Consider the following 20,459-nt stretch of genomic DNA (forward strand, 5'->3'; position numbering starts at 1 on the left):
TACTTGAAATATGCTGTTTGATTGCAAGTTCGAACTTGAAATAATTTTTGCCATTTTAGTATCCAGAAAAGCTATTTTCAAATATTTATTTTAAATATAATTTGTGCGTCTTTTAAAAGTTATTTATAATAATCCATGAAAAAAAAGAAAGGTAAAATTCTATATTGTTTCGAATTTGCTAATGTACTATAGAATTTTACCTTTGTTCTTTTTTTAACTGTTTTTATAATGGGGGGTATACTCTTATTTCTGTCCAATTGTTTATTTTATTTTTTTAAAGTCTAATGTAGGACTTTTCATTGTCTAAGTCATTGTTTTGTGTCCTGGGTTGTGAAAAGATCAAACGGGCATCAAGGTTAAACTAAATAAGTACATCTCACCAACATCTCCTTGATGGATTTACAGTTGTTGTTTTTTTTCTGTAATTATGACAATGCTGATTATTTGTTATTATTAGAAAGTGGAAATGTTGATTCATTAAACATATAAGTACATCTTTAAAAAAAAAAAAAGTTTAATCGAAACATGACTACAGATGTGTGTTTCAGCAGAGTGCTGTTAGTGTCCGTCACCGCAGTGCTCGTAATATGGTTCTGAACACTAGAGGGCGCCAGCAGCAGTGTTAGTGTTCTGAAGCGGTGAGCTGTAACCTAGTTTTCACTCTGCTTAATGTTTAGTGTGAGATGGCAACACATTGTAGTAAAATATGTATAACTATGTAAACACAATATGTTCACAAAGTTTAGAAAGGGCACATAATTAAGCGATATGTGTGCAGCGGACTGACTATAATAACAATAAATTAAAGCCTTGTGCTTTCTTACAAAACATTTACTGCATAATAAAAAATTGAACACAAATGTGACCCTGGACCACAAAACCATTGATAATGGTCATCTATTTTTTTTTTTTTTACTGAGGTTTATGCATCATCTGAAAGTTGAATAAATAAGCTTTCCATTGATGTAGGCCTATGGTTTGTTAGGATAAGACAGCTTTTGGCTGAGATGCAACTATTTGAACATTTGGAATCTGAGGGTGTGAAAAAAATACAAATCTAAATATAGAGGAAATCACGTTTAAAGTTTCCAAATGAGGGCCTTGGTAATGCATATTACTAATCGAGTTTTGATATTTATGATAGGAAATTTACAAAATATCTTAATGAAACATGATCTTTGCTTAATATCCTCATGATTTTTGGCATGAAAGAAAATGTTATAATTTTGACCCATACAATGTATTTTTGCCTATTGCTACAAATATGCTCTTGCTAGGCTACTTATGACTGGTTTTGTGGTCCAGGGTCACAAATGATCATTTAAGCATTATTTTTAAGCAAATTAATTACATGGAATCCTACCAATAGCTTATAGGCTTATCCTTGAAATAACAGAACTTTGTGAAGAAATAAACCATTCACAGTCATGTCATAGATGTTACTTTACTGGAACACTGTTCTGAACAATCAGAAACCAGGAATGGAACTACATTACACAAATTTCTGTAAACATCCTACGTTACTTTTTAGATTGTTAGCCAAGAGTTAGTAAATTATTTGATAAATCTTTTTTTTTTTTTTTTTGAGTAACTGTCCCTTTAAATTCTATATGATTGTTTTGAAAGAGTAATGGCAATGAATTGTTTTTCTTCATCATACAATGACCTTCTGAAGATAATGCAGTCTTCATGGCACACACATGTCTACATATATAGGGCCGGCCTGCAGTGTTAATTACTCTGATGCAGTGAGGCTTTGCATTAATTGATGTAGTGTTTGCATTAATTTACTTTGCTATAGCATGAGATTGTCTGTCAGCTGAATAGCTGGCTGGCTCCAAATAATAGTTTCTCTGTGTGTGTGTGTGTGTGTGTGCGCGCATATAGAGGGAAAATGTTACTAAGAATGAAGTTGTGTGTCATCCATGCTCTGATTTGCTGAGAATAACAATGCTCTCCTGCCAGTGAGATCAGTGAGGGGCTCCCACATTGCCATCAGGGCCACAGAGCCCTTTTTGTGTTGCTGCTGCGTGTTTTCTGGCTGCCTGTCTCTCTCACATATGCAGGTCAATGGGCCCAGCCTGTGTGATGTTTGACTACTGTCTCTTTCATTTCCATCAGCATTTAGCACGTAAAATCCTCCCTGCCAAAAATGTAATTTAGAGAAGCTATCAAGTAATATAGTCTTGCCTGCATCAACCAGTCAAATCATTTTACATGCTGCCGCCCTACTTCTCTTATTGCATTTGGTGAGCAAGTGCACAAATGAATAAATGGGCTTTATGCATTAGCCATTGAACTCTTTGTTAGGTGGTCTGAGGAGCTACATGGTGTCCGACCATGTGAAAATGTTTCAGTGACATTAAAGAGGGCTTATGGGAAGAATTCAATTCTTAGCATTTTCAAATTCGCTGAATTCGCTGCCAGTGTTGACAGGTCTGTGGATTTGCCACGAAGTGGGATACTTTTACACTGTTGCGTGCACTGTTTTTCATGTCATGGGTTAAAGCAACTCCCATAACATGATATTTAGCCACTGTAATGCAAATTTTACCAGGGGAGTCCCACCAAAGATATGTGTATTTTACCCCTCAGAACAATTTTTTTTTTACTCTTACTTTGTCACTTTAGCACGATTTCAGTTCACAAGTGTAACCAATCTGACTAAAGGCTGGAATACACAGGACTTTTGAACAGATTTTGAAACACTCATATTCTTTAGAGAAAACTAGGAATCATGCTAAACTGATTACCACACACTAATGGTGTGTGCACACCAAAAGCGAATCTTAATATTTCGCAAGTAGATTAGTACATACAAAGTCAATACAAAGACATGGAAAAAAGCAAATATGTGCCAGGCGACGTTAATGATGTGAATTGGGTAACGCGTTTGCCTCGAACATGCAATATTATTCACCTCAATTGCATCTTAAGTGCAAGTTGAAAATGTTTTACTCAAATGGAAAATTCGTATGAAGCGTTGTCAAGACAATCAGAAAAGAGATTATTGACACTGATCGATTGCATCAGAAAAACGTATCAAAGAGGCTAAAACTATATTATTTTTGAGCGAAAAACATTGCGTGAGTAATTTAAAGCAAGTAACGCGATGCAAATCATCACTTTGCATTTGGTGGCACACCCCTAAGGCCACATGTCCACCTAAACGCTAGTGTATTTTTTCAATTGTTTTCAATCGGAGCGGCAATTTTTTTAAAACGACGAGGTGACGAGGCACTGAGCTTCTATTTTATGCGTTAATCGTTTTTTTCTCAGCGCTGAGAACTGAAGAATGTTCAACTGTGGTTAAAACACAGCACTAAGCACACTTTTTACTCAATTAACCACTCACAGTGGAGGAGGGGCAGGACTAATACTTCACCGACCGTCACTACCTGCTTGTAGAAGTTAATATTGCTTGTCTCCGAGTATTCATATCTTGACCAGGTGGAAATTCCCAGACTACCACAATATTGTTATGAAAATAATGCTTTTAAACATTTATTTCACAATGGGCCTGCCATGCTACTTTAGCAATATTCCAAATCATAGCAAGCAAAGCAGAAGGGATCACAGCTATCTGTTTTCAGCAGAGCGCCTGGCATTTTTAGCTGGCCATTGTATGTGTGCAAGACTGCAAGTGCACATGAAGTATGCTATTGGGGACAGGGCCTATACACTATATATGTGTACTCAATATGTGCACTATATGTGTGCAGTAGTGTATGAATTGTATCAATTATGTAATTGATAGATCAGTGGCGTGAATGCACTACTTGCAGCACTATTGATACAAAATGGCATAGAATAGTATGCAAACTAGGACACACCTTATGTGTCTAAAATAGTCCCAAAATATCAAGCACACTTGATGACCTCTTACTTGATTGAAGCTATAAGTCTATGCCCGGTAATCTTTATGCAATTTTCTGCTAAATTTGTCAACTGAAACCTGGACACTGGCTCTTGGCAACGTAGATACACCCAGATTGCAAATCAAGGGAAAATCTTGCACAACAGTTGTATTGTGCATCCCCGCATTGACTTTTGCTTACTTTGTTTTACTGAAACGTTGTTTGAAAATGCAGCTTTATTCTGTCTTCTTAGACCCCCCATTTTTATTTTGACTGGCTCTTTGGGTTCAAGCCTTAATTAGGGAGGTCAGACACCCCAAACCCCCATAATTCGCACCCTGGGTTAATAATTATCCAGTGATTTCCGCACATTACGTTTGTTTACTCAGCTCTGAAAGGCTTAATTGCAGCAGAAGGAATGCACGCTGGTAACTGTTCTCAGAGAGAGACACTTGAAGGGGGGCGACTCGGGCTCGCAGGGTAATGGCTGTCAAGCGGAATTTGCGGCCCCCGGTAGAGAAGCGACGCTCTGAATGGGGTTGTCCGCTACCTCCGTGAGCTGGGTACATGATTGCGCTCTCAAATCTCCGCATGTTCCCTTCTTTATTCCTCCTCCCTCGGTGCTTTAAATTGCAATCCTGCTCTCGCACTCAATGGGTGTTCACGGGGTGTTTTCGCCCCCTTTCATCTCGTTTATAAGGACCGTGAGATATTCTTGTCCCTCGTCTGTTGTCGGATTTGACAGCGGCTCCATTCACGGAGAAATTGGCCGTAATTAGTGCAATTATGCTGATTCGCACTTGTACTGCAAACGGAACAGAGCGCGAGGGATAACCAAAACAAAGATCAATCAATCATGACGTGAATGAGAGCGACGCGTAACGCTCGCCACATAATGATGCCATCAAAAGTATGTCTGGTGACGAGCGGATGCGACTGTGAGAGGAATAATTATAAGCAGCCTTAGACCTAGAAGTCACAAGTTTATGAACAAAATGTTATGGACTCGAGGTACACAAAAAGCCACACAAGGTGTTTCTTCAAGAACAAGTTGGTTCCAGAAGCACAGAAAAAGTTTTTATTCCTTTAAATGACTGATGCTGATTCAGCTGTCATGCTGATATTCTGTAGACCTAAATGTGTTGTTGCTTTAAATATATAGTTTATGCATATAATATTACTATAAGTGTGCTTCAGCTATGTTGTGTGCTGTTTTAAATGGGTGGATTACATTTGGTGGTCAATGTTTTTGACCACCAAATGCTCGAAAAAAAAAATCATTGTGAAAGTGATTCCAATTATTTTATTCATCTGTGTCGTTATGGTTAAATCTGGTGTGGACTTTCCTATTCTCGTAGAATTATAAAGATTATTAATACTTTGTAGTTATCATCTTGGGTACAAATAAATATAGCTAGGCCTATAATGATAACTATTAGCATCTAAACAATAAAATTATTTTCTTTTTTACACACGCACTGCAGTGCTTTTGTCATTTTAAATGCCCTTCTTTAAAAGGGTAATATGATGCGATTTCAAGTTTTCCTTTCTCTTTGGAGTGTTACAAGCTCTTGGTGCATAAAGAAGATCTGTAAAGTTGCAAAGACTAAAGTCTCAAATCCAAATCCAAATCCATTTTTTCAAAGTTACGCGTCAACCATTACCTAAAATGGTTCATTCTAACACGCCCCCAACATGTCTATGTCATGATGTGGGAAGATTTGCATAACGCCTCCCAGATGAAAAAAGGCATAACTTTTATTCTATCTGTTGCCGCCGCCACAATCTTGTGGAGATTCTGTATGTTTCCTTGTGAGAGCGAAACTATAGACCCCTTAATCGCCTACGTCACTGTGACGTCACCGCTCTAGCTGGAGGCAAAACATAAGGCAGAACTCATAGCAGGTGCGCTAAAAGTGTGAGGTTTTGACTTTAAAATGTCTTCTTGTTGGGTTTTTGGCTGACAGAATAGAAGGAACAGCACTTTTGTTTCAAAACTAAAGTTTTACCGGATCCCGGCAGACATTCCTTCACAGAAATCAAGAAGACAATTGTGGTTGAATGTACAGACTGGACGGAGATGATCATAAATAATGCTCATGTTTGCAGTGACTGTACATATTCGGACAGTTCCGAACCTTCTTCTGCATCGATGTTTAATAAATCCCTCCTAAAACGTGCAAGCTTACGCTTGTCAGCATTGCGTCCGCGCCTCTTTTTGATGTTGAATAGAAATTACACCTTCAGTCTTCGTGTGAAGATGTGGGCGGCGTTAAGCAAATCTTCCCACATCATGACATAGAGATGTGGGGGCGTGTTAGAATGAGCCATTTTAGGTAGCTAGTGGTAGACTCCTAACTTTGATAAAAAATATCTCTTTGGATTTGAGATTTCAGTCTTTGCAACTTTACAGATCTTCTTTATGCACCAAGAGCTTGTAACACTCCAAAGAGAAAGGAAAAATTGAAATCGCATCATATGTTTCCTTTAAAGGTACAATTTGTAAGATATTTGCAGTAAAATATACAAAAACCACTAGGCTAGTGTTATATATTTTGTCCAGCTGATTACTAACAATATCTCTAATGTTTTCAACTACTTGTAAATCATGAGAAAATTCCCATTCTGAAATGCAGTCGCTTGTCAATGACGTTAGTTATCCTTTGTTACCGCCTTTACTGACGTAGAAACCACATGACAAAAGTTTCATGGACAAATGCGGAAGAAGGTTTGTGACAAACTTCGACTAGAAAGAGATGCTGATCTCGCTTGTGGTTTACTAGACAGGTGAGTTGTTTTGATTTGTATCTTTACAGAAAATGTATGCTATTATAACAATCAACAAGATCAATATTATGTGGCATACACGCCAAACGCAGGGTATTGCATCTCTAAACCCACGCGAGGACCTGTCTGATCGCGTCTTTGCATTGACTTTGTATGTAGCCTAATCTACTCGCGCAAATCGTTGAACTCGCGTTAAATCCATTATTTATCTTTGCCTCTGTTTGATGGCTGTCAGCGATTGGGTAGAAGACAACAAATCCCATCATTCCAGGCTCCTTCTTAGCGTCATCAAAACAAGCTATTGTTATTGTTTTGATAGTGCGCCCTCTTGTGGCAGGTCCTACAACCTGTACCTTTAATTCTCACAGTTCAGATGTTTTTTCTTTTCAGAATTTTGAGTTCACATCTCACAGTTCTGACTGTTTCCCTCAGAATTCTCTGATCATGGGGATAAAACAAATAATGAAATATCTAGTGCTGTTAAATTAAAATTAAGCAGTCTATGGCCAATCAAATTTGAGGACGACAACAAACTACGGTTATGGTACTTGACTGGCTACCACTGTTAATACTGACTACATAATTATATCCAAATATATAAAACAGAACAGTATACTTTGTCAAGCTTATTCTTCACAGAAGGCTCTGGGAATCTCATGGTTGTGTTGAATGTGACAAACGCAGCCTGATCTGTGCTGAAGGAACGCGGTGTGTGTTTAAGACCCTGCGGAGCCCCGGTAACCCCACACGGCTCGTTGTCCGTACTCTCCAGACTCTCTCTGTAGTTATTTGAGGGAGGCGCTAGAGCCATATCTCCACTTTACAAAAAAAGAAAAAAAAGGGAAGAAGTAACGGCACTGTTTTGAGATACCAAATCAAGCCAAAGCTGTGCAGACCGACTCTCGCGTCTCTGTCCCCGTGGCGTGTCTCTCTCCGCGGCCGATGCGCTGCAGGCTGAAGCGTTCCGAGGCTCGTATCCCGTTTAGACCCTGCGCTCTCCCTCTGTTCATGTGGAGCTCAAGCGACACTTCTATGAGAAACCCCGCTGAACGGCGAGACGAAGTTTGGTTGTTTTCCTAAACCGGGGGAGCTGCGGAGAGTCAAGGCGAGAGAGAGATAGCGAAAGATGGGTTTGAACAGCCTCTCGTGCGTCTTAGGTTGGCTGTGCTTGGTGTTTTTCTCGTCTTCTCCGTGCAAAGCTCGGATTTACACCAACCACTGGGCTGTTCGGATAGCCGGCGGACCTGAGCAAGCGGACCATATCGCTAGTAAATATGGGTATAGAAACCTGGGCCAGGTACGTGAGTCCTGCACAAACATGTTTTTGATGTTATTTCATAGTATTTGAAGTCCAGTGCTCGTTTCCCTCAGTCCAAGTGTGCTATCGCTTTGATTGAACTTCAGACGTCAAGGCTGAAAGCTTTACACAAGTTTCACAGAGTTGTCTTTTATAGTTCAGACGGATAAATTCACGTTTCCAAGACTTTAATCTTCACTAATCTGCACTAAGACTCGTTTTAAGCGCAAGAATATCCAGTTTTCAGAGTAAAACCCAGTGAACAAACAGCTCTCTGCTGACTCCCAACAACAACAACAGGTGTTTTTGAAACTTGACTGCGTGTTGGTTGGTGAATATATCTGCTGTATTTTATTTTATTTTTTTATAGTTATGAATGTTGGCAAATAACTTTTAGGTGTACTTCTGTATTATAAAGTAATAACTTAGAAACTGAAGTCATGAATTGCATTCTTCAGCAGGATTCATGACATGTAACATTCACTGTAAAATGCTAAAAAACATTACACGGGCTTAAAGGGTTACATCATTCACATTCCCTGTGTTCAAATTAAGTGCTTAGAATACTTGATATTAAAATTACATACAATGCAATTTTTAATTTGTTAACCCATGCTTTGCAGAACTAAAGACCTGCATTTTAAAGCATAAACTGCTTCTGTCTCAGTTTCATATTCCTCCTGGGAGCAAGAAAGAGATTTATAATAATTAAGTTTAATCTTATGTTTTGTTATCCACTTAGTGCTTTGGTGGAAAAAATGCTGGTGCATTTAGCAATGCAACGCTCCGCTTCAGCAAGCCTCAGATCTGCCATGTGGCTAGAGATTCAGTGTCTGATTTCACAATGTGCTGTCTTATCGCTCATCTGTGCTTATTGTGCCAGTGAAGAGGTCCTTCCTCAACCCTGAGGTTGTCCCCTCCGAAGTCCCTGTTCATGAAAGTTGAAGTACATACTCCTGAACTTTGCAACTCATCAGACTCGTGTCCTCCTGTGGGAATCTGCAACAGGATCCAGGAATGTGAGATTGCCTTAGGAGCCAGTTGTAGACCATGTGTTTGTGCAAGATGCTCTTCACGAGCCCAAAAGTTTCCTACATCAAGTTAAATCCAAAGCAGTTGCTTTTAAAATCAATATAAGCCCATTTGATTGACTGTTTACTGGCCAAGCTTATCAATGACTTCAGGAGTCATTGTTTTTTAGGGCAGACCTATGCATCCCCATGGAGTACAGTAGTCTGTGGAGAATGTGTCATTTCGGCCTGGTGTTATTGCACTTGGAAAGTGATACAGCCTCATGAGTAACCAATCTTCCAGTCAATGACATCCTAAATAATAAATGATTTCCCGTTTCAACATGCCTGCGGTGAAAGTTGCTGTCGCTCTTTCCTATGTATTCATAGCAATATTGTTACATATAAGACGTGCATGCCCCGATATGCTTTTTTTAGTTCCTTAGTATAACAGTGTGGTTGGATTCTTGTTTTGCAACCTGTTATTTTGTGATTTGCTGGTGCAATGTAGTAATTCTGATACAGTAAATACAGTAAATTTGTGTGTTGTTCCTGTAGATCGGGGATCTGAAGGACTACTACCATTTCTTCCACAGCCGGACGATAAAAAGGTCGGCGCTTTTCAGCAGAGGCACACACAGCTTCATCTCCATGGAGCCAAAGGTCAGGCCATCACTATGACAACCCAACACCTGTTGTTCACTATGGTCCATATGGACTCCTGGTCTTTATCATCAATGACTAGAATGTATTCGAAACAACTGTTGCGCAATGCATGAACAGAAAGTAAACCGTTCTGTTCATGAAAAATGCTTTGTGTGTTCGACAATTACCTAATCAATAATTACAATTATGCAATCTTTAAATCACAGTGTCATTCATAACATTTGGTTGTCTGTCTTATGTGGAACGCAAAAAGAGATATTTGGGAGAATGTTCACGCTGCTTTTTTTCCCCCATTCAACTAAACTGAATGGTGACCAGTGGCTGTCAGTCTGTAAAAATTACAAAAAAAGCACTTTTATAAACTAAAATCTGAGAATGAGAATAATTTTTTTCCCACTGTAGCTTAGCCTTCAAATCTCATTCATATTTCGTATTTAGAAATCTGGTATCTCAAGATGTATCTTCTAGTTTGACAGCAGTGATGCCAAAAACTACTGGTGTCTGGTAACCGTTTGCATGTTTTTTATTCAGTGGAGGACAGAAAATCATATAGGTCTGAAAAGACATTAGGGTGAAATAAATAATGACATAATATTAATTCCTGCCTCAGTGAATTATTCCTTTAAAAACTGAAATAGCCAGTTCATGGATTTCTTTTAACCATATAATATAAGTCTGTGAGCTCCATGAATAAAGCCATGTATATTTCATCCTAATATTAAAAGAGAAATTAAGGTATGATATTGTGCATGAGGATGCGTTAATTTAATACTATATCTTATTACAAATTGTCCCATAGTGACATTACCTTCTTTATAATTGAGCATATTTTCCTCCATATTTCTCATTACCAAAAAATTTGTTGCCATCATTCTCACTATTGTATTACTACAAAGAAAGATATTTTAAAATGCACAGTATGTGTACATCATCATAGAGTTTATGGCTTTTAGTTCATGTTGATTTTTATCCATTATTGTGTTCCAGTAGCCATGATTCATTTAATTGGATGAATGTTAAAGAAAATAAATGTCATGAAACAATGTTGGTGTTTGTCTCCTTCTTCCTCAGGTGGAGTGGGTGCAACAGCAGGTGGTGAAGAGGAGAATCAAGCGAGATTATAAACCCTCGTACCCTGGTCCTGTACAGTACAGTACGGCCCAGTCCAGCTCCATTTACTTCAATGATGCTAAATGGAGCAGTATGTGGTACATAGTGAGTATTCTTAATCGACATGCTGTATATCGTTCTTTTGCATTGCCAACATTGAAAAACAAAAAAATTGTTTGCATCATTTCCTACTGCAAAGAAACTTCTGAGCAGTCCTTAAACAAGGTCTAACAGTAAATGAATCCTCAAACACATCTTATTCTGAAAGGCAAAAAGTTATGTTTGTTTTCTGTCATGAAAATGTATTTTCTTTCTCCTCCGAAATAACTTATTTTTTGCTGATGTTAGCAAAGCCACCCAGACAAAAGAGTAAATGACTCCATTCAGTTTATTTGTTTTCATATCTCACGAGAGCCGATGGTGTGGTACATCAGCATGGAAGGAATGTGAAGACATCCTTGCACTTTTTTAAATATTTTTATATATTTTTTTACACTGTAAACGGCTATCTAGATTTGCCAGAATGTATGAAAGGATACACTTTGGCTGTGGCTAAAAGCTTGAGTCATAGCACACATAGCAATTGTTGTCATCACTTTCTGTCTACGATCGTATTTATAGCTTCAACCGAAGCGGTGAGAGTGAACTAAGCACTTGTTCTTTAATGGGTTGTTCCAGCTCTGTCAATGGTTAATATGGTTTAGATAACATTAATACTTTGACCTGAATGCATCCATTTGGCTCAGGTTTCTCTTGTTGACCTGTGAGTTGTACTTCGGAAGCAAATAAACTTGACTTTCCAGGACGGGGTCTAGTTCCAACTCTAGGCTCAATGAAAGTGTACATTTGGTTCCATGTGACGCATGTAATAACAGTGTCTGAGAAGCGACATGAGGAAAGATGCAGTAATTTACAAAGATATGCTTTTAAAATAATGGTAGCTACTTACCACATGCTAGGGATTTTAAAGGCACCAGAAATAGCCAGGATTTTACTCGGGCCTTGTGTTCAGCATGCATGTTGCAGACACATTGAGCTGTGGTAATCGTGGGAGATGTGGGATTGAATCCACATCTGTATCTCAGTCTTTTTTTATAATAACCAGAAGACCCAAATTTTCTTTGTATTTGCACACATAGTCACTAAATGTATTTATGATAATCCTTCAAAATGTACATTTCTCTTCAAAGGTTTTTAAAGTTTTTGAAAGAAGTCTCTTATGTTCATCAAAGCTGCATTTATTTAAAAATAACCATTTTCTATTGTAATATATTTTAAAATGTAATTTATTCCTGTCATGCAATGCTGCATTTTCAGCATCATTACTCCAGTCTTCAGACGGTCACATGATCCTTCAGAAAGCATTCTATTATGCTGATTGATTTCCTGCTTACTTTGAAGTTTGGATATTTTGTAACATCATAAATGTCTTTACTGTCACTTTTAATCAATGTAATGCATCCTTAATAAATAAAAGTATTAGTTCTTCACAGTAACAACAAAAAAGTCTTACCAACTGCAAACTTTTGAACAGTAGTGTAAGCATACAGTTTGTTAATCTACACGTCCTCTTTTATTTCTGTCTTTGCAGCACTGTAATGATAACATCCATAACTGTCAGTCTGACATGAATATCGTGGGCGCGTGGAAGAGGGGCTATACGGGGAAGGATGTGGTGGTTACCATTCTGGATGACGGTATTGAGAGGAACCACCCAGATCTAATTCAGAACTATGTAAGTGCATCAGTATGTGTGTGGTTGTTTGTGTGTGTGAGACTGTTTTTTAAAACACTCTGCACACTCTGCATTATATAATTATGAGTGGTTACATGTTTAATCAAATTTTGTGTAAAACCAAATTTCCTATTTATGCCAAAATGATTGAATCAGAATCTTGAATTTTTCCCCATTTCCCCAACTTCTTGCACTGCATTCTGGGATACATGTGATTCTGCCTTAGAATTTGGCTGTCAGACTTTAAAGTGATATTTCACCCAAAAAATTTAAACTCATTGTCATTAATTACTCACCCTCATGTCGTTCCAAACCCGTAAGACCCTCGTTCATCTTCAGAACACAAATGAAGATATTTGATTAAATCTGAGAGTTTCTGACCCTGCATAGACCGCAACACAACTGACATGTTCAGGGCCCAGGAAGGTAGTAAAGACATTGATAAAATCGTTTAACTGTAATTTTATGAAGCTATGAGAACCTCAAGCTACTTTTTGTACGTAAAGACAACAAAAATAGCAACTTATTTTCTTCTCATCCATGTTAGTCTTCAATGCAAGCTCATGACAGTAACATAACTGATGTCACATGGGGACTATTTTAATGAAATCCGTACTATGTTTCCCGGCCTTGAACGTTTCAGTTATGTTGCTGTCCATGCAGGATCAGAAAACTCTTGGATTTTATCAAAAATATCTTAATTTGTCTTCCAAAGATGAGCAAAGGTCTTACGTGATTGGAACGACATGACACGGTGAGTAAATAATGACAGAGGTTTGGGTAACCTATCCCTTTAAGGTCGAGGTATCAGGCATTAATTTAGTACACGGGGAAGAAGACCAGAGACCATATTTTGAATGAATGCCAATGGAGGAGAGGTTTCACTACGCTCAATGAACAGCTTATCATTCAATTAACTGACAGCATTTCAGCTAATTTTCAACATGTTTGCCATCAAACATTCACTGCCAACCTAAAAACTAGGACTTGAATCCGAGCAAGTGAGTAAAACGAAGACTATTATTATACTGACTGATGTTTTTGTATTTATATAAGTCTTGTCCAAAAAGTAAATATCCAAATTCACATGCTCACACCATTTTGTTCACTTTTAGCATTTTCTAAGTGTTCTAACTGGCACATTGCCGTAATGGACGGACAGATCCACATTTGACATGTTCTCTTCTCATGTGTCTTTCTCTTCCTTTGATCTGTATGCAGGATAATGAGGCCAGTTATGATGTGAACGGTAATGATATGGATCCCATGCCCCGATATGATGCCAGTAATGAGAACAAGTAAGAGTGAAGTTCATTACACACGCACGCGCTCAATTCTTTGAGCATATCAGATCATTAAAACCCTGGAAAGGCTTTGTTTATACAGTCCCCTCTGTGGTGTGTGTGTGAATGTGGGTATTTGGCTTATGATCTGTGTGCTAGTAAGAGTGTTTGGCATGTTTTTTTGGTGAAATGTGGGTTTTTGGAGTTTGCTTTCTGTGCGTTTGAGGGTTTCTTAGGTGTATGAGTAAATACAGTGCTTGGCTTGCAATCGGTGTCTGTAGAAGTATGTGTATTAGGCATGTTTGTTTGGCAAAAAAGGGATTTTTGGAATTAGCTTTCTGTAAGAGATTATGCATGTGTGTGGAAATGTTGGCACAAATCAGTGTGTGTTTGGTGAATGCTGATATTTGGTTTGTTGTGTGTGTGTGTGTATATATATGGGTGTGTTTGGTGAGTGGGTGGAGGACCCCATGTGTTTTTGTGGCTGCCACTCTGCCAGTGTGTGTGAGCCTGTGCCAGATGGCTCTGCAGCTTTTTTGGACCGTTCAGACTGAAAGCTTGGCCCGGGCTCTGAGCCTCTGTTCACTTACGTTTCTGCGAGGAGCTCCAGTGCAATGCAATTGTGCAACTGATGAGAGAAAACTGAACCTCATCTGCTTCCTTCATACAGTAAAGCATCCCTGAATGACAGTAATTTACTCCCCTTCATGCCATTCCAGAATTTATTATTATTTTTTTTTGTAGAAGGCATAAGGAGAAATCTTTTTTTGACGATTTGAGGCTGGAATAATTTGTGGATTAGCGCGTACTGAAGACGTGATCTGTTTCAAATGATTCAATTCGATTTGGTGAACTGGTTCGACCTGATTCATTAAGAAGATCCGGTTAAATAGAAAGATTTGTTCCCAATCCAGACATCACTAGATGAGACAAAGCCAATTAATCCCACTACAAACGAGGCATTTGTTGCATCCAGTGGGGACATAATTACTGATTATAATGACTTATACTGTCTTTTTACACACTGCGTATCGCGCTGCGTAAATTTAAAAACATGTCTATATTTGTGATCTGAGAATCCACACACAAACCTACTCTACACTGTTCAAAACTCGTGATTGAATCATCAGTGGCAAATTATTTAAATATAAATAACGTACTTACAAGCTGCAAAGTTCTTGCAAAGTCCAAAACTAGCCCAATCGCGATTCCAGGAGGTTCCCCGATAAAAATTGCTGTTAAAATATGGAAGTGCGATTAGGCTAGTTTAGGACTAGTTTAGGACTAGTTTTGAGAAGCAACTGGGCAGGATTTGTTGTGAAAACCTGGCAACCCTCATCTGAATGCACGTGCTGGAGATATACTTCTAATTACAGGAGCATCTTTACTGATGAGATGTGCATGAAAATCACATTCGATTTTTTGCACAGCCCTATCTCACTGCAGACACTTCATCAGCTTGAGATCATTTTTTTTTTAGATCTGCCTTTTTAGAGATCAATCATCCCAAAGCGATTATTGGCCGATAGTGATTGGTAGTCCATTAATCTGAGCACCCCTAACTATAAAAAATTGCTTTCAAAATATAAAAAGACGCTATATTTGAAAGCGAATTTTCACAAACTGGTCGCATTTGGTCTTTAAATCAAAACAGAGAAATTATGTATTGTGTAATGTTATTTTAGCAATTTATATACTATAGTTTCTAATAATGTTTTGTATTGGCTTTAATTTTTAAATTTTCATTTTGGTTACATATTAGGAATTTTGTCTTTTATTGAAATGCCATTTTTTATATTACTATTAATATTACTACTGCTTAATTTATTATTTGAAATGAGCATTTCTATTTTATTTACTTTTTTCAGCAAATTTTTTATTTCAGATTTTGAAATTCAGTTTTTCATTGTTTTAGTTAAGTATTTACTTTTTTTTTTTTTTCGCTATTATGGTTTAATATTTTCTTCTAATAGTTCAGTTTTGGTAATAAAATTTAATACAATTTCAGCTTTTTAATTCAGCATTTCAATGTTTTTTTTAAGTAATTTTATTTTTAGTTACAAATATTAACCTTGTTTAGTGTAAAATGTTGCTTTTTAAGGACAATACTTATGAGAAAGGCACATTTCTAATCCACCAATTCTCATAACCTTAATGCAGTGGTTCTCAACCCGCGTGCGGCCCGTCACAAATTCAAATGTGGCCCACCATGCTGAATTAATTTTAGTTTTTACATTAACTTAAAAATTTACAAAACCTTTATAAGCTATAGGCCTAATGTTTTTATGTAAAATAATTTTTACATAACAAAACAAGAATATGGTTGAGAACCACTGCTTTAATGTAAAGAAAATGCATATTTTTTTATTAAATTGTATCATATTTATCCCTGAGTCCAACAAGTCTCTATGCACCTTTTCCATTGTCTATAAGATTTCCCCCCTGTATTATTATTTTAGAAAGGTGATAGCACACCTCTCCTCAATCTGTGCATTTTGAGATCTGATTCATGTCCACAGCTCAAATGGTGCAGGACGAGTTATGTGCTGAAATATAATACTTATCCCAAGGAATGAGCAATAATAGAAGTGTTTTTTGCATTGCCTGTATCAGACACCCATCTGGAGGTTTATGTGAGTGCACGTACACATAAATGTTTTGCTGTCGTGAGCACTATTCCCCCACTTAATTTATACTTTTCAGGAGCCCCATTAGAAGTATTTCCGTGGGAAAGGAAAAGGGGAGTGTTTGACGCTGTCAGTGTTTTCAGGAGGAAGCGTGTGCTGGAGACCGAGAGGGAGGTTTAGGTCTGCATGTATAGACACGCTCTATAGAACACCATACACCTCCTGCTCTGGCTTCTTCTATCTCTGTCAGCCTTCGAATGCAGACAGTTCAAATGTTCTCACCTCATAAAGGAAGTATAGACAGCTATATGGCAATTAACTCCTTTAAATTGGGCATATCCTGCATTTTTTTGTACCAAGTCTGCTTCTAATGTTAGTTGAGATTATTTGTGATAAACAAAATGTAGTTATTAACGCTTTCCTGCTTCATCTGAGCAGGGAATTAAATAGGCTGATTGTGCTACTGTGTCTTTAAGAGTTGCATATGTAAATGACCTGCTTTATGATTGGCTAACATCTGTACTTGTTATAAATGTATCTAATAAAAGCTTTAAAAAAATCTAATTAAAATAAATACAATTATTCACAATTTATTGTGTTTGTGTATAGCTATAATAATAATAATAATAATTATTATTACTAATATATTTTTTATTTTTATTATATAAAGTGTAGTGGTGGGCATAGATTAATGTTTTTAATCTAGATTAATCTCACTGTAATCTTGGAATTCATCTAGATTAATCTAGATTAACGGCGATATTTTTATTATTAATTCTCCAAGATGACCGCTCTGAGTCTCTCCTGTAGAGCCTGATGAGTTTGGAGAACACCTGACAAGGGATCAGAGATTTTTTTTATTCACAATCTTCCCACATTCTTCAGATTCCCAGCTCCATGTTGGTGCTTCTCCTCTTCAGTTCACCCCACTTGTTTTCTATAGCAGGGGGGGCAAGTAAATTTGGCATTGGTCCCAAAACATTTGTGCCATTAGATAGTGGGCCAGAACATAGTCAAAAAATAATTTAAATTAATTGATGAAAAATGAAACTAGAATTGCCTGTGACAGACTGTTACTGTGTCTTTTGTAACTGGTAGTGAGCTGTTACTCTGTGTTAAATCCTGTAGTAGGACTGTCATTAAAGGGGGGGTGAAATGCTCGTTTTCACTCAATTTCATGTTAATCTTGAGTACCTATAGAGTAGTACTGCATCCTTCATAACTCCAAAAAGTATTTCGTTTTATTATATTCATAAGAGAAAGATAGTCTGTACCGATTTTTCCTGGAAAAACACGAGCGCCTGGAGGCGTGACGTGTGGGCGGAGCTAAAGAATCATAAGCGCCAGTAGGCTTTTGCGTTGAGAGCATTTGGAAGCTGTGACAGCTGTGACGGCTGAAACTGAACGAGAGCAGCAGCAAGGACTCGCTCCGAGCGGGGCTCGAACCCGGGTCTCCGGCATGGGAGGCAGACGCACTAACAAGGAGGCAGAGATATTTTAAGCAGTTTTACTCACTGCCTGTGGTTCCAACACACAATCGTGACCCTTTTTCGTTGGGATTGCATTATCCTTAAGAAATAAACGATATGCAAATCCGTCGTCAAACTGGGCTTTGTTTGTAAAACAAGTATTTTGGAAATGCAGGGAACAAACACTTGCACAACTCCGTTGATGCTCTGTAAAAATAAACTCCATCCACTGGTCCCTTAATGCTGTTTTTTCTTTGGTAATCTGTGCAGGGTTGTCTTGCCCTGGCAACCAAAAACACACTCCTTTTGTGACATTTCGCGACGCTCTCGCTCTGATCAGTGAAGTCTGTTGTGCTCTCAGTGCTCTGCTATACGGGAGCGCGCGCTCTTCCAGCAGACGTGCCCTCAGGACCCATTTAAGGAAATTCCGCTCCATCTAACGTCACACAGAGCCATTCTCGAAAAAAACTTTCCGAAACTTGTGACAAACCGGAAGGAGTATTTTTGGAACAGAAATACTCCTTCAAACGTACAACTTAATTTTTGAAACTTTGTCCATGTTTAGCATGGGAATCCAACTCTTAAACAGTGTAAAAAGTTATTGAGTGATTCAGTAAAAGTCTCCCCTGTCTTTTGGCCACTATCCTACACAAGCTGTTGATCTTTTATGTGCTGGAATGTTTTGTGTTGGTTCTTCCGCTGATAGTTTGTGTAATGTGAGTCTTTATTTCCCTGTGGTGGGTTTTGACTGTGAGCTTCACCGCCGGGGGTCGTTCTGAGTGACCGAGCAGCTGTACTGTAAATATTGGAAGTTCATATATCTGACAGATGAACATGGGCTTTGCACTAGACTTTCAGTGGAACTGCAGTTTATCGAACCAGTCTGACCTTTAAGCTGCATGTAAAATATGCAACACAACACCAAGAGTGTCTGGCTGTGGACAGTGTATGTTTTATATGGTAAATGGGTTTATATGATACCTATAATATGAGTATCAGTTGTTTTTAGGGAACGTAAGAAAGGTTTCAATGACTTGTGCGGTTCTGGAAATGCTGAAATACTGGAATGCTCTGTTCAGGTGTGGTTCGTGTTTCTGGTTTTCTCATTGACCTGTATTTTGCTAGCAGATGTGACTTCGTCTCACAGAGGTTTTGACTTGGCATATAGTCAGTTAGACAGGAAAGGACTGTCTGAATGACGTTTAAAATGACCAAACGCTTAGTTTTTATGCCTACGTAATACTTTACACAACTATGTGAAATCTAATGGTACAAGTTCTGCAAGCTCTATTTCATAAAACTTTCTGAAATGTGTCGTTAGGGGTGCGCGATAAATATCGTCCGATAATTAATTTGTATCTCGTCAGTATAGCCGGTTCTCTGATCAGTGATAAATTCCCTTCAGGTGCGTGAATTCACATAGAGCAGCTGTTAGTAAACGGAGCCGTTGTTAACTGACAAGCTGCGCTAATCCACATTCATTATCAGCTTGGATTTGCGCAGCTTGTCAGTTAACAACGACCCCGTGAAGTAACAGCTGCCCTATGTGAAATCACGCACCTGATGGAATTTGCCGCTGTTGTGTACAAATATTTTCATCATGAAAATAGTGAAGCTGCAGGGGCGTTAAAGGGGGGGTGAAATGCTATTTCATGCATACTGAGTTTTTTACACTGTTAAAGAGTTGGATTCCCATGCTAAACATGGACAAAGTTTCAAAAATTAAGTTGTACGTTTGAAGGAGTATTTCTGTTCCAAAAATACTACTTCCGGTTTGTCACAAGTTTCGGAAAGTTTTTTTCGAGAATGGCTCTGTGTGACGTTAGATGGAGCGGAATTTCCTTATATGGGTCCTGAGGGCACGTCTGCTGGAAGAGCGCGCGCTCCCGTATAGCAGAGCACTGAGAGCACAACAGACGTTCACTGATCAGAGCGAGAGCGTCACGAAATGTCACAAAAGGAGTGTGTTTTTGGTTGCCAGGGCAAGACAACCCTGCACAGATTACCAAAAAAAAACAGCATTAAGGGACCAGTGGATGGAGTTTATTTTTACAGAGCATCAACGGAGTTGTGCAAGTGTTTGTGTTTGTTCCCTGCATTTCGAAGATGCTTGTTTTACAAACAAGGCCCAGTTTGATGACGGATTTGCGTATCGTTTATTTCTTAAGGATGCAATCCCAACGAAAAATGGTGAGTAAAACTGCTTAAAATATCTCTGCCTCCTTGTTAGTGCGTCCGCCTCCCATGCCGGAGACCCGGGTTCGAGCCCCGCTCGGAGCGAGTCGTTGCTGCTGCTGCTCTCATTCAGTTTCAGCCTTGGGATCTGATTCTGGATCATAAATAAACGGCTGAATCTGACTGTTAGCCATGGTTTGTTTTGGATGATGTTTTTTTCCTCACGGTAATGTCACAGTTTCCAGATGCTCTCAAAGCAAAAGCCTACTCGATCTCGTGATCCTTTAGCTCCGCCCACATGTCACGCCTCCAGTCGGTCGTGTTTTTCCGGGAAAAATCGGTACAGACTATCTTTCTCTTATGAATATAATAAAACTAAAGACTTTTTGGAGTTATGAAGGATGCAGTATTACTCTATAGGTACTCAAGATTTACAGGATATT

General features: G+C 38.4%; 1 protein-coding gene across 2 annotated transcripts in view; it reads left to right on the plus strand.

The window, feature by feature from the left end:
- Positions 1-7,369: 7,369 nt before the first annotated feature.
- Positions 7,370-20,459, plus strand: part of LOC113107353 (proprotein convertase subtilisin/kexin type 5-like) — a 41,185-nt gene continuing 28,095 nt past the window's right edge. Inside the window, exons 1-5 of one of the 2 annotated variants that reach the window (XM_026269800.1) lie at positions 7,370-7,941; positions 9,510-9,614; positions 10,689-10,832; positions 12,319-12,462; positions 13,684-13,760. In XM_026269800.1, the coding sequence (XP_026125585.1) occupies positions 7,771-7,941; positions 9,510-9,614; positions 10,689-10,832; positions 12,319-12,462; positions 13,684-13,760 (641 nt within the window). In that variant the 5' untranslated portion in view covers positions 7,370-7,770. The remainder of the gene's footprint in view (positions 7,942-9,509; positions 9,615-10,688; positions 10,833-12,318; positions 12,463-13,683; positions 13,761-20,459) is intronic. The other variant, XM_026269799.1, reaches the window with a different exon arrangement.

Source organism: Carassius auratus, chromosome 8, assembly GCF_003368295.1.
Source record: "Carassius auratus strain Wakin chromosome 8, ASM336829v1, whole genome shotgun sequence".
Lineage (NCBI taxonomy): Eukaryota > Metazoa > Chordata > Actinopteri > Cypriniformes > Cyprinidae > Carassius > Carassius auratus.